General features: G+C 38.5%; 1 protein-coding gene across 1 annotated transcript in view; it reads left to right on the top strand.

The window, feature by feature from the left end:
* Window positions 1-14,431, top strand: part of MADCAM1 (mucosal vascular addressin cell adhesion molecule 1) — a 43,591-nt gene extending 29,160 nt beyond the window's left edge. Inside the window, exons 6-8 of the mRNA XM_075190662.1 lie at window positions 3,946-4,248; window positions 10,181-10,537; window positions 14,100-14,431. Of these exons, the coding sequence (XP_075046763.1) occupies window positions 3,946-4,248; window positions 10,181-10,537; window positions 14,100-14,353 (914 nt within the window). The 3' untranslated portion in view covers window positions 14,354-14,431. The remainder of the gene's footprint in view (window positions 1-3,945; window positions 4,249-10,180; window positions 10,538-14,099) is intronic.
* The last annotated feature ends 1,598 nt before the right edge of the window (window positions 14,432-16,029 follow it).

Below are 16,029 nucleotides of genomic sequence, written 5' to 3'. Positions count from 1 at the left end.
AATTGCAGCACAGGGATTGTATATTGACTCCAGCCTGTCAACTATAGTAAAGTTCCACATATTCCGCAAAGCCTGATCCTTAAAATTTGTCATATGGCTCGCAAATACCAGGAAGTTACAGGTTTGTATTGGGGACTGACCTGATCAATTTGGCCTGGAATGAAAGTTAGCAAAAAGAAGATGTGCACTGTTGAGCCTTACAAATCAGTGATAACAACAACAATAACAATATTAATAGTAATAATAATAATAACCCCATAGTGTCTGGCCTGAATGGCTTGATGTAGGATAAATAATATTCGAAAAATATATATTCTATCTGCATGCTAAAAAGTTTTAAGCTGGGAAATCTAAAGCTGACTTGCTAGAGATGGGAACTGGGAGGAGAATTAGAATTTACTTTATTAGTTGTTAACATTTTTTTCATTTTGCAATAGTGTTTCCCAAATACCTACCACAGAATTATTTTTTTTGTGACACACCTGTGTGACAATTGACAATTTCTTTTAACGTTTAATTAAACATATATTCACATTTCATCCGCATTTTTTAAATGATTTTTTAAGTCTTTCCACCTAAAGGCACCTAAATTCTTTGGACATATCCAACCTAGAACTGTGACACGCAAGTGTGTCCTATCATACTATTTGGTTATGACCACCCTATGTCCTAATTAGCATTTTCCATGTGTAAAAATCAGAGAAACCGCTCCAAAACTAACACTTGCCTTTCCTGCATAATACTTTGGATGACAAATCTCTCACAACTGTGATTGCCCAAGACAGACCAGATAATGATAACATTGACTAGTTATTGATACCATCCATGCCATATGCCCAACAATTTTGTGCTACAGTAACAAAGTAAGCTAAATTAAGTGTCGTCTATCAATGTGTAACAAAGTAATAAATAAAAGCAATGTTATTAATTTAAACAAACTGCTAAGAAGCATTTAGCAGTGAATCGTACCTCTACAGTTCAGTGGCTTGCTTTAACCCACTTTTGCCCACTGTGTATTGTTCTCTAGACACGCTCTTCTGTTAAGGGTGACCGTTATGTATCTAATGGGTCTCCCTTATTGCCAGCACTAATACAAAATACATACTAAAAAAACTGGATCCAATACTACTTAATTGGGCTGATAAGGAGCTGTGCGTAATTATGCACCAAATTGCAGACACAATTTGCGTATGCAAAGTGCTACTAATCTTAAGATATTTGCAGGTCGGCAACAGTAGCAGATGTGCCTGGCTTACGCTAGGCATACGTCACATACATTACACCCTAGTTGCACCCATGTTTTTAAACTATTAGGGGCATATTCAATTAAAATGGCAGATTGTGGTTTCACGCAGCTGCACACATAAAGTGCCAATACGGTACTGCAACATTGCGGATTTCCCTTCGAAACCCTATGGGGTAACCGTGATCTGCCATCTTAATTGAATCTGCCCCTTATTTCCTTTGCAACAAATGCAGAAATCCCTGGGAGATATAGCCTGTGCAATGTGTAAGCACAGCTTCTGCTTGAATGTGCAGTAAATGGACAAGTATCACAAAGCATGGTTTCTGGCCCACTGTGAGATTCAGTTATCTTTGTCAGTAGCAGAAATATATTTTATTTAATAAAATTATGCACTTTATAAAAATGCTGTATGAATTGTGGTCTTCACACATACATTGAAAACAGTCTTATATTACCACTTTACAATATTCTATATTAATTATGGAATTAAAAAAATAATCTAATAGATACATTAGAAATAGCATAAAAAGGAGGGTTCCAAAACTGCAAATATGATGTAATTATTTTAAAGACACGTGCATTGTTATATAGATCACATATATGGGGGTCTTTGCATCAATAAGTTGCAGTGCTACTAAATATCGCTGCACATCGCAGAGTTGCATATTTATGCACCGCTTGAATGCATCATGCCGGGGCTACTCTGGGAGTCCCGGCGAAGTGACCCCTCTCCTGTGATCTAATTTTCCTATTTAGAATCAGCCTAGTGCGCTCGGTGATAGGAGGAAGTGCTGTGCGAAGAGGCTTCAGCAGAATCACATAGGAAATGACAGAAAATGACATCCTGAGATGTCGTTACCTGTCTGCACAATGCACAATATTTGCATAAAAAGGAGGAGATTTCACAGAAATAGCCCCCTTTTCAGGCAGTTAATGCATAGCAATTAAACTTAAAAGATGCAGAAACAGTAGTTTCCGCATCTATTAAGTGTCAAACAAGCTTGATGCTTTGACCATGTTTTCAAAGTGACATTAGTATAAGAATTTTTTATTTGTAAGGTCATTAGCTCACCTAGCCTGAAAGGCAAGAAAATATTTTTAAATGATCTTTAAATCCCAAAATTTATCTGGTCCTACTTCTGTATGAATCAATTAATCCACACAGTTCATATCTGTAGAGCAAGCTGTTAGTCACTCTGTGTCTGCTGTGTTAGAGAAGCACCTGCCCCGTAAGTTGGAAATCTGCTACAGAGGGATGGTAGACCTATTTATTAAAGTAGAAAACAATTTAAGGTGAAGATATAGTTGTGCATTCCTATTTTGGTTGTACTAGTATCTGAGAGGTGGTTACTTGATTAAATTATCTTTCTTAAATCTACATTGCAATTTACGCCAGGTAAAACGTGGCATATTCACTTGGCAATGGACACTATAAGAGTAGTCAGATGCTGACCATATATCCAGCCAGATGAGGTCATCCTATCCACATTTACCATCTGTCTCAACTGGCATCTGATAAATCAGATGTTAATCAGGATTAACAGTCTTCTAGGGTCCATACATTCAGAGATTTGTGACCAATTAGGACTAGAATAGCCCACCTTGCAGTCAGAAACACAACGTATGGAGCCAAATTCACTCTTTCTTCCTCACTCCAAACAAATATTGATTGAATCAATAATCTCTTGCATTTGGTGCCAGATTAAATAATATTGCACTAGAACATTTCTATGGTATCAATCGAAACTTTTAGTTATAACTATTCACAGGGAAGCTATTTTTTTCTTGCCTTTCAGTAGCAATAAATAACCATTAAAGGTGATCTAACATTGCTCTTGGATATGATGAAGTACCTTCTACATTTCTGTGCCCCTCTCTCTCTCCACGCAGGGCAAATTTTTTTTTTACAAAAAGTTTTTATTTAATTTATATAGACAGTATACATGTACACCGATCAGCCACAACATTAAAACCACCTGCCTAATATTGTGTAGGTCCTCCTAGTGCCGCAAAAACAGCTCTGACCCGTCGAGGCATTGACTACACAAGACTTCTGAAGGTGTCTTGTGTTATCTGGCACCAAGACATAAGCAGCAGATTCTTTAGATCCTGTAAGTTGCGAGGTGGGGCCTCCATGGCTCAGACTTGTTTTTCAAGCACATACCACAGATGCTCGATCGGATTGAGAGCTGAAGAAATTGAAGGCCAATTCGACACCTTGATAAATTGTCATGTTCCTCAAACCATTCCTAAACAATTTTTACAGGGCACTTTGTCCTGCTGAAAGAGGCTACTGTCATTAGAGAATGCCGTTGCCTTGAAGAAGTGTACTTTGCAACAATATTTAGGTAGGTGGTACATGTCAAAGTAATCAAGGTGATACCTTGGCCTTCAATTTCTACCAATTTTGCTACCAAAAGAAACCTATCTGTCCAGTCATAAAATCAATATAATTACAATATAAAAGCAATAATTTGCATAGAAAAAGAAATAAAAGTTATTCTCATTTAAATGGATGCATTACAACATAAAAAAAGATAATTTGGTCTGGGATTAAGGGAAAATATTCCAGTCATCAAGTGGTTAACGTGAAATCAGATGGACAGATTTTCATTGCCTCTCAGTATAAACCTTGATTTTTAGGGACAACAATAAAACCTACATGTTTTTTGTATGCACTGATTCATGTTTTATTGCAGCCCTACCACAATCCCTGCATCTCAACTACAGCATGAAAAATGACATCTTTTATCTGCACTGTTCCATGAAAGACACATATCCACACGTTTCTGAAATCAACTGTTACAGAGGGTCCAAAAAGTTGGATGACCCCATTGAGGAAAAGGTGGAGGATGAAGGAGAAGATCTAACCACTGTGACCTGGAGCTGGGAGGTCCATGATGAAGACCGGATAGCAGAGACTCTCTACAGGTGTGAGGCAAAAGTAGTTTTGGATGACCACGAGTTGAAAAGAGAGGGAACCTTGATGATACCAAACAAAGGTATAATTATGTTGAATGTCAATAAAAGTTGAGATACATTTCATTTGCCTATCTCTGCATATTATGTAGCTTTCCTCAGTTGAAACAAACAGCTCACCCATATCTCAAAAAGACATGTAAGCTAGAGGCAGCATAGGAAGGGTGCAAGGGGGAGCAAAATATCATGACAATTACAACAAAGAAATCCTAAAACCAACCAGGACAGTTGTGGTAAACAATGTAGGAAGAGAAGGATCAGAAGTAGATTGCCATGTGTTGCCAATGAAGGCTTTTATCTACTTTATTAATAATAATAATAATAATAATAATAATAACAATAATAATTTCTTACAACAAATTTATGTTTGCTACATTGTTACACCCCCACTGCTTCTGGGGTTTCTATGGGTCACCCTTTCTTTACAGACATGTTTCCATGTATTATGTTTCACACTGCAGCCTCTTTGAGAAATCCTTGTGTTTGAATATGCTCATCCCATCTACTCTGTCAATATTAAGGGGTAGATTTATCAAACCGTCTACAAAGGAAAAGTGGAGCTGTTGCCCAAATAAACCAATCAGATTCCAGTTATCATTAATCTAGTACATCTTATAAAGTAATAGCTAAAATCTGATTAGTTTTAATGGGCAACATCTCCGCTTTTCCTTTTAAAAAGGTTTGATAAATGTACAATTGTAGTCGATGCACCATTTTTAGTAGCCCTTCTCTGAATTAATTCTATTAATGTCAGTGTAGGAACCTCGGGGTCCATTTGGGTCGTAAGCACTGGAGGACAAACTAAAAATGATTTACTTTCGTCTCTTTGCAATATATGCTCACTCCTTACAGCAACAATCCCACATAGATTTTTGTTTTTCTTTAAATAGCAAACTAAGTAGCCTTTAAGCATGCATCTAAGAGTCATTTTTCTTAGCTATCCTCCTAGAAAATATTATCTCCTTTTCAAAAGCTTTCTGTTTGGCAAACAAAAATTGCTGCCAGACAGTCTTCTACACAGAGATAGGCTGACAGTGTGCTATGTGATGGCAGAGAGGGGAGACAGAGGATGTCACATTGCAGACAGAGCTCAGAGGGATATTTCAAAGATTCTCAACTCATTACATCATGACCCATGAACTGTGGTTGCGATGGTAGTTCTGAATAATAAATCCTCATTAGCAGCCTGGAGATTTTAAAAAAGGGCTACCCTTTCATTTGTTGCCTCTTTTGAGCTGTGTAGTATTTTGTTTTTCATTCTATACCTGGTTAATCTTTGGAGTACTACAAACTTTTGTGTACTAGTGTTCAGTTTAAAGTGTAATCCTTCTTTGTCTCCTCTTTTCTAGCCAAACTAGATAGGTTTTGTGAAATACAAAGGTTTAAATGGGACTGCGCTCTCCCCAATGGTGCAAGAGCTGCTCTAACCAAGGGTATACCTCCCTTGAGTACAATGGTAATAGGTATTGGTTATTCCTGTGTTGAATCCCTCTGTATGTCTCTACACTGGTTACCTGTTTTCTACCGAATCCGATATAAAATACTCTTACTAACCTACAAGGCCATCAACAAAGCTGCACCAACATACATCTCCTCTCTTATCTCAGAATATCTCCCAACTCGGCAACTCCGCTCTGCACAAGATCTGCCTCTCTCATCCACACTCATTACATCCTCCCATTCCCGATTACTGGACTTTTTCCGGGCTGCACCCACTCTCCCTCGCACAATAAGACTCTCCTCTAGTCTTCAAGCTTTCAAGTGTTCTCTGAAAACCCACCTCTTCAGACAAGCTTATAATATTCCTCAACCACCCTCTTAACCTCACTACATTACCCCTGTTATACAACTACCCCTTGACCAACATTGTTGTGTGACAGAATCATTCAGCTTATGAGTCACTTTTGCAGTCTGGCTGGGCCAACTGCAAATGTAGACTTAACCTCATGTGTCAAACTCCCATTGTCCAATAGATTGTAAGCTTGCGAGCAGGGCCTTCTCACTTCTTTGTCTGTTTCACCCAGTTTGTTTATTAGTTTACTATGTTTGCCCCCAATTGTAAAGCTCTACGGAATATGTTGGCGCTATATAAATAAATGATGATGATGATGGATTATAAATCAAAGACAATATCGTTATCACACTGACCAACAGTACAAAAGAATAACTGACATTAAAATACCACAACAATCAGACAGATTAAAAACTGTTGACCTATGATTAGAATAAAAAAAAAAATAATCATCAATACTATAGATCACAATAAAAGAAGCAGAGTCCTTAATTCAGTGTCCAAAGGCAGATAATAGCAGTCCATATGTTAATAGGTTATCTCAATAACGTGGTTATTAATGTCCATTGTTACCATTCTGATAAAAGTGCTAAATCATCCATGTAGTAAAGTGACGGTAGTTTGTGGTCGATATAGTCCAGTAAGTACACCACAATGATTGACCTTTGAAGAACCGCAACATGTGGTTTTAAATTCCAATGCCTTAGATAGATGTGTAAACACCCAATCAGTAGTAGTGAATGGCAGTCTTCCCCATATGTACAAACACAGGTAATAATACTTGCTGTGCTAGGTACCAAGCTGATGTAATGTAGAGTCTGTAGAACTGGCGTCCTTGCTTGAGCTAGGCAGGGCAGAGGGTGTCTCTCGTGCGTTCCACAGTGGAACGCACGCATTGATTCGCAGTTCCTGTGTCCGTGTCACTGTGTGACATGTCCCAACGTGTTTCGTCGGGCAGGACTTTCTTAAGGGCATATGTTCTTGTGTGTATACGATTGATAGTATTTATATCTCCTACTTGCCAAGATCGCTCTGATTGCAGGGGCAAACGCAGGATTTGTAGAGGGGGGTTTCCACACCACGCCGCCAATGGGCATGACAAGCATGCATGGGGGCGTGGCTATAAGTTTAGACAGTGCTTGGCTGCTCTCCAACTCTTCCTATCCCCATAATATACATGGGCAATGCTGCGTGCACTACTGTTAGGTGCACGCAGCTCTCCCTTTTCAATCAGAGCCGTGTGAAGAGGTGGGCAGGGTCCAGCCACCTCAATTATACAGTGCCCAGGCTTGTAGGGGGTTTCCAGGCACTAGGAACCCCCCCCCCTCAGTTTGCCTATGGATTGGTTGCCTTTATGTGATGAAAACTGCTGCAGACTTATGTACATACAATGGATTACTAGTGCGAATTAACACATTGATAAAACAAACATTTATTTCAGTACATCTGTATGTGCTAGATGGTAATGCAAAGTCTCGTTACTATGCATATATTTAGATCATTCCAATGGATATGTATAATAAAATTGATATCTACAAATAAGGACAAATACAGAATTTACACTGATAAGGTGAATCCCTATCCAATAATATTTGTTTGGAGATTATAAGATATTAATAATAATGCACAATTAATTGGACGATCAGAAGCCATATATAGATGTAAATCTGTTTCTATTTTAGATTCAAGATATACATTGATAGGTATAATCTAAGTATGCATATTACTGTGTTATATCTGACTGGATAGACACAATTCCTATTGGGATATTTCTATGAGCAAAGGGGAGCATCACTTACTGTACTATAAATGGCTCCAAATAAACATGACTCTTATTAAAATAGTACTGTGGGCAAGGGGGGGGGGGGGGGGGTTGTAGTGTTTGCCTTAAGTGTGCATATCTTTACATTCAAGCTAATGTTAATGAATACGACTGCTAATGTGTTCTGAGCCTCATTAAACGGTATAAGATTAATTACATATGCGGTGATCTCCCCTCTCACGTGCCCCTTATATATAAGCACCACAGTGCGCTTGATAGATTCATGTATCTCATTTTACCAGATCTAGCAGTCTTCCTAAATCGAATATAGAAGCAAATCGTGCATACTTTGAAATAGTCAGGATATCCTCCTTAGTGATAATGACCCAGTGTTCAATTCCTGCGACCCCCCCTGGTCAAATGGGTAAACAGTATACCTACCGTACCAGGTATTTTAACACGGTCTCCCATCCTGTTACTTACCTGGCTCCACCCTGCTTGGCTTCCAAGATCGAACGGGTTTAGCATAACCAGGGTGATATGACTGGAGTTTTTGTCTCCCACATATAGACCCTTATGTGGGGTTTTTAGGTCATGAAATAATGAGTAATTAGTCTATATTTGCATTACCATAATGAGATGTCTGTTATTGATGTTGCAATGGGGCAGAGAGGGTAACTAAGGTTTTGTGAGATACATTACCTATTGTCGTACTAACAACAAGTAAACCATCATTTTATTTATTGAAAAAAAAACAACACACAAAATAACTAGATTTGTAAACAGTGACCTACCTGCAATATTCTATTCTGCCAAGAACTTTTATCAGGGGTTTCTGCATTGAGTCTTATCTCAGTTGGGAAAATGTAAGAGGGAACAGGAAAAAACAACAACTTTATTTTATTTTTGTCCAGGAAGTGTCTACATGACAAGATCTTTAGGCCATCATCTCACGCTCCTTGCAGCTTGTCACTCACTGCTTCTCACGATCACCACATGCCCCTGCATGTATGAAGCCTGTCTAATGAGCACTGCCTTCTAGTACCTCTATTTCTATCCTCATTGGTTTGTTTCTCATACACTTGTGCAGGAAGACGAATGTTACAATTGCATCATTCATTCACTTACTAATTACTGTGTGTCTCCAACCGTATCATGCTATAAAAGTGGAAGTTTTTATTTATTAAATAAAAATTACTAGTAAATAATGTATTCGGAAAGTGCTGGTAAAAGACATCAGACGAAGAAAGATAAGGCAGATAAGAGCTGGCCACAAACTCAGACAGACTTTTTGTATAGGCAGTAGGAAGGATGACTGCATTTGTCTTGGTCCACTCTAACTTCTTTTGATACTTTTTTGAAGTTAAAAAATAGAATGAGTGTATGCACAGTTATTTGTGTTCTAGCAACATCACTCTGTAGTAACTACATATCTACAGAACGGGAAATTATTCTTTCTTTTTTTTCGATCTTCCAATCTCCAACAGTAACAATATCGAGAAAACTTGTCTGCAATTTTCTTGTGCGCTTTTATTTTAGACTAGCTTTATATAATTTGTTAGCTGGCTCTGAGGAGCCGTCTGTATTCTATATAGGCACATTTCTTATAACAACTGAGAAATGGACGGCCAAATTAGAAGAAAACAGACAACAGACCATAGGACCTCGGCTGTTATAACTACTTTTTAACAGTAGAAACAGTGGTTGTATCACAGCAGAAAATGAAGATAATTGAATATTTGTGTAGTAAAGTACTGTTTGGTGGTGGACACTTGAAACTGATCTAAAAGAGCTTAAGAGTCAAGCCACTTGTCATCAGAAAAAGAAATGGCTTCAACCTATGAAGATGAATAGCTGAGCACAATACTCAACACGCTAGTACTCGGACAGACAGGGCTAACTAACATTTGGGGGTAAATGTATCAATCTCCGGTTTCTTCAACTCGCGGGAGTTCGGCGAGATGACAGCTAAAATTTAAAGCGGCGCTGCCTTGTAAAGGGAAACTTGCCTTTACAAGGCAGCGCCGCTTTAAATTTTAGCTGTCATCTCGCCGAACTCCCGCGAGTTGAAGAAACCGGAGATTGATACATTTACCCCTTGGTCTTTTATATCAAATTGTTATTGCCAATATGAACTTTCATGTTTCTAGGAAAAAGTAGTGGGCATAATTGTTATTTCAGATCTACTGTTAACCTCACTGTCACCATCTGGAAAGACACCTTACTGCCACACTGTAAATCTATAAAGACGGAATGGTTTGGTTTCCCCCTTAGATTGTGCAAATTTACACTTTTATGTTTCATATAAGGATCTATACTTTGTGCAGTATGGATTACAGCAAATGTAATTAACCAACTTTAAGCAGAATTTGTTATGTTGTACTATATGTTTTATTCACAGAAGAGACCACTGCTTTCTCCACCTCCCAAATGGCAGTTACTTTATCCAGGAGTCTGGAAACTTCTTATGTGAAAGCAACTATTACCGCCTCTAATGATCCTCAAACCAGGTCTGGGACGCATGAAAACACTACAGCGGGAAATGGACTATCAGCCTTTCTGAGCAACATGACTAATACTCTGAGGACAACAATGGTTAGTCTTGGAACCCAAGAAACAGTTCTAACCACAAGAATACCAAAAACGTATCCATCAAGGACAGGCGTTACACATCCGCCAACTACATCACAAGATGTTCCCCAAATTAACTCAACGCTGCGTCCAACTGCAGAGGAGGACCCCAGAGTCAAAACCAAAGGTAGGTTTTGACAGCAAAAGCTATTCACATCTAGTGTTGTAAAACCAACATCTGTCTAAAGCCACATACCCACTGGTGTTAAAAAATCTTTAAGATGCGTTTCCAATGCAAGTAACACACATATAAGCGAATGTAAAAATAAAAACTATTGTACAAAATACTATATGCTTGCATTTTTTTGTCTGTTTAACATATGTTGCACTGCATTTTCTTTAACTCTTCTTGTTCCATATTAGCGAGTCCAACATGCGTCAAGAGTTGAAAACTACATATATCTCAATGGGAGTACATTGTAAACACAGTAACATCTGGTTAAGACGTGTTTACGTATTATATATGCATATATAAAAAATACAGACTGAAAGCATTTGTAAATGGAACATTCATGCTGTACAGCTGAGATATATCTATAATAGCCGGATCACACAAAGCAGATATAAACTAGAGATGGGCGGGCTCGGTTCCCCGAGAACCGAACCCACCCAAACTTTGCCTATCCGAGTACCGAGCCGAGCAGGCTCGGTACTCTCCCGCCCGCTCGGAATCCAAATCGAAGCCGAATGTCATTGTGACGTCGTCGGATCTCGAGGCTCTGTTCTCGCGATACTTGAAAATTATAAATACCTGCCTCCACAGCAATCCATCGCCATTTGACAGAGGGAGAGAGCGGGGTGTAGTCACAGGCTGATTAGAGCAGGGACAGAGAATACAATTCTGATTCCAATTCTGATAACAATTGATAGAGAAGAGAGGAGTCTTTTTTTTTTTTTTTTTAATATTTGGCACTACAAGTGCTTTGGGGTGTCCCCCATTCTTTTGCATTAATATTTCTGGCTGTCAACAGTCCTGTTTGTCAGCAATCTGAAAAATAATTTTTAGCACTCCCAAGTGCTTTTGGGGTGTCCCCATTCTTTTGCATTAATATTTCTGGCTGTCAAATGTACTATCTGTCAGCAAACTTAAAATATAATATTTAGCACTCCCAAGTGCTTTTGGGGTGTCCCCCATTCCTTTGCATTAATATTTCTGTCTGTCAAAAGTCATATTTGTCAGCAGTATCTAAAACAATTTGTAGCACTACAAGTGCTTTGGGCTCATAAAGGATTCAAAGCAGTCCACATATGAGCAGAATCAGCAACCAGGTTCTGTCACCAGTCCTGATGGTAGTGTTCCCAGTACGTCATCTGGGAAAGGCGATGTCAAACTACACAGTCTTTTGAAATCAATCAAAAAAAACACACACCAAAAAAGCATTTACCGTGTTGAAGTGAAAAAGAAGTGTAACTGAGAAAAAGTTAAGTGCCAATAAAAAAAAATTGCCAACCTGCCATTCTACACACGCAGTGGCAAAGAGAGAATGAGGCCATCGGCTTTCTCTATTAGTGGCAGATCCAAAAATGTTACTGAGCCTTCTTAGAGGATAATGTATGCTCTGAATCAGAAATAACACCAATTCCTGTGGAGAGTCCATCCACCAGTGGTATGTCTAATCGTAAACATTCTGTTAGTGACAGTGTACCCATAAAGAAGAGTCCTTTCAGCAGGTCTGCTCATGTGTGCCTTAACAGCCCAAGTATGCCACTTTTGAATTAGAAGAGGATGAGGGGGAGATTTGTGTAGGCGACGAGGGCACTAATGATGATGTTGATGATTTTGATGCAGACAGATACCAAATTGCCTTTCTCAATTTCTATATTATATTCTAACGGCTGAATAGTTGAATAGTTTTCTATTTTACTCCTAGTTGAGAGGGGGGTCTGATGCAGACAGATACCAAACTACCTTGGTCCATTTATTTTTACTCTCTAATTCCACAGTCTATGCAGGCTGCTTTTTTTCTATTCAACTACAAGTGGAGGGTGGGGGGGGGGGCATAGATAGCCACCAAACTACCGTGGTCCATTTATTTTTACTTTCTAATTCCACAGTCTATGCAGGCTGCTATTTTTCTATTCAACTACAAGTGGAGGGCGGGGGGTGCATAGATAGCCACCAAACCACCTTGGTCCATTTATTTTTACTTTCTAATTCCACAGTCTATTGAGGCTGCTTTTTTTTCTATTCAACTACAAGTGGAGGGTGTAATATACACCCAAAGATGATGGCTACATTGAAAATAATCAAAGATGGAGGAGGTAGACAACCAGGTTTGTCTGTATAATTTGCAGGCAAGTGTTCGCATTAAGGACAGCCTACCAGGGATTAAACTGTTTTTTTCATAATTTATTAGCTTTAGAATTACCTTACTTATCCAAGAAACTAGTGGAGCACTAAATTAGGTTATTTTAGACCAAAACAATTGTATTTTTTTCAAAAATGGCAAACCAAAACCAAACAAAACCAAAACCAAAACACGCAATGACGGTTTGGCAAAACCAAAACCAAAATACGACGGTAATCCAGATCCAAAACCAAAACCAAAACAAGGGGGTTAGTGAGCATCTCTAATATAAACTGTGAAGCAATCAAAAAGGGTAGGTTGGACAATAGCTGCAATGTAGGCAGCAAAGAAGACATCTCTAAACATGGAGTGCGAGTAGTAGCAGGCTAGAATATTTAGATCAGAAATTTAACAGTCAAAATAACTTTCACAGAATGATTATTCAGGGTATCCCAAAAAAACTCTGTCTTTGGAAAAAGAAGGTTTCTCTCCTTTAGTAACTGAAATCTTTGCTAAAATCCAAAGTATCAGCAACTATTGTATTGATAACGATGTCTCACATGTATGTGTATACACATTGAGCCTCAATTAGAGTTGGACATATCCATTTTTGTGGCATAATATACACATCTCCATGCTACACGAATAACAAAATGCATCCAAATCTAGATTTCAGCACATCTTACTTGCGGGGTGGGCAAGCATAAGTTGAATACAGTAAGGTTGTGTACAGATTCTTTGGAGGTGTATTTTTGTCACTACTGGCTGCCTGGTGTAAAGAAACAGGATGATAATGATGACACCTGCAGCACAATCTGTTTCTGATTGGCTACTTCCAGCTCATAGTATTTCATCCATTAATATTGTTCATTGTGTCAAGTTGTGGCCATCTATTCAGATTACTTATTTGTCGTTTTCATTAGGATAGCTGCAGGAACATAGATTAACATTGGATTTATAAAGTGGGGAAAAATATGTGAGGGTGTTGGTATTTCATTACATTTTATATGGAAAATGCCAATATTCTATTTATTACTAAAAGTGTCAAGACACTATTCCTCTTGTAAACTATGACTTTCTCATTTACTACAAACACTGTCAAGCTGCTATCGTAGGGCGCAAGTTTACACATTTGTATGTAGGAGATAGAAATATTGCTGTGTTTTAAGTTGGACATATCTTGAGATAATGAGACTCAATATACACATGTAAGTACGCAACAGAGTTGTGAATGTGTCACACCTAAATGAGTCCCATTACATGCACTGCAGAAGTTTAATCTGTCTAAATATGCTGGATCATATGGTATATCCTAAATTAAACCAGTTTCACCCAAGCCGTTTACATATTAACCAACCAGATCAGATATAAAAGCCATCTTAACATACTTTTTTTTTTCAGATGGGCTCAGCCTTATGTTAATGATTGCCCCAGCTGCAGGCCTGGCTGGGACTATACTGCTTTCTCTGCAAATTTGGAAACAGCTGAACAGGAAGGGTTTCTTTCAACCCAAACAAATAGACTGGTCAGGAGTCAAAGAAGGCACCAAATCTCAAGATCATATAACCAGCTTGCAGGCTGTACATTCTCATTATGCATCCATAAAGATGATGTATACTCAATGTACTGACACAACCAAACATATACTGTCCTAATATGCTGCATCCTCATCAGTAATCAAAGTGGAGGCCAACAAGCTACGAAGACTAGTTAGTGGATGAAAATGCAGAACTGTATAACTACTGGTACAGCTAGAGAGGATCTATGAATATTTATTGAATCCTCACAAAAACCATGTCCTTTAAATTCCATGTCATTCCACTTAGAGTAGCCAGACGTGATAAAGAATCTGGAAAGAACTGCCTCTGGAAACTGAAACAATGCCTAAAGCAGAGTTGATGACTTTGAGAGTAGAATTACCCCCTCACTAATGGCATTTTATCTATAGGAGTATGTCATGTACTAAAAGCGTTGTTTCTTTCGCAAAGACCAAAACAATCCACATTTTTACAGTCACTGCATGTTTGGGATGTAAGTGTGACACCATTAACCTAGTCATTTGGTCAGCTGCACGGAATTTGCCATACATAACAGTCCTCCATTATAATGATTCTAACATCGGTATGGAAGGCCATCAACCTGATAGAAGTTACTTCATTTCAGTATAAACAAGTTTTAAAGCTCACCATTAAAACTGGCTGGATATAATGCAAAAGTGAAGTTATATGATCAATGAATGCATGGTAGTTCTAGTATTCTTAAAATTTACAATAAGGGGTGCATTTTATATATGTAGCAAACATCTATTTATTATATTATTTATACAATTTATTTGTATAGCTTAAGCAAATCTTAAAAACATGTCTGGTCTTCACAAACACCAGAAATCTTTGTTTTAAAAATGCTATTAAAATCAGATCAACTCTGCTGGTACCCAGAGCAGTTGCACTTATCTAGAAACTATCCTGATATAATATTTGTACCACCAGATTTACAACCCGCATTTAGAATTGCTGTGTATTTTTAGCATTTCTCATACAACCAGGGCCGGTGCTAGGGTCCATGGCGCCCTAGGCATTTTGAAAAAATCGGCTTTCCTTACCTCACCACCGCCGCCTCTCTGCTCCGTCTCCTCCCCTCCACTCACTGACACTAGTGAGTGGAGGGGAGGAGACGGAGCAGAGAGGCGGCGGTGGTGAGCAATAGCCTCTTTCCCCCCTCCCCCGTGCATCTGAATGCTGTGCGGCGGCCGTGACAGGTATGGTCAGCGGTCGCCGCACAGTTTTAAAGTAATTTTCATTCTGGAGGGCGCCCTCCAGAGCCCGACGCCCTAGGCAAGTGCCTAACCTTGCCTAATGGGAGCGCCGGGCCTGCATACAACATATACTTTTTTGAAAGGATAGCAGTGTATTTTTTTACTGTATTTTTTGTTTTTCTATGGGTGGAGGGGCAGACTAAATTTAGACTTAAATTGATACAACAACAACAACAACAACAGCAACAACAACAACAACGTGTAGCTACAATCCTTTCAGTGTTAAAAAAATAAATAAAATAAAAAATTCCTTATGTAACCTTTCAGTCTTACAGCTTCCAAATTTTACAGCTAAATGCAGAATGAGGCCAATATTTTGTTTAACAGTTTAGAAAATTGTGTTTCTTTTAGTATTTTCTTTATTTAGAAATATATTGGAATAAATAATATTTAAGGTTGTTCAGTGTTTAATTGATGCACAGCAATGTCAAACCATGCCATTTCAAAGTTTATGATAAACGCTATATCTTTGTGGTCCAGACATGCATTTGTGATGGTACACAACTGGACACAAGC

Source organism: Mixophyes fleayi, chromosome 1 (genome assembly GCF_038048845.1).
Source record: "Mixophyes fleayi isolate aMixFle1 chromosome 1, aMixFle1.hap1, whole genome shotgun sequence".
NCBI classification, from domain to species: Eukaryota; Metazoa; Chordata; class Amphibia; order Anura; family Limnodynastidae; genus Mixophyes; species Mixophyes fleayi.
The sequence above is the reverse complement of the archived record's forward strand: the minus strand, read 5'-3'. Positions and strand labels throughout refer to the sequence as shown.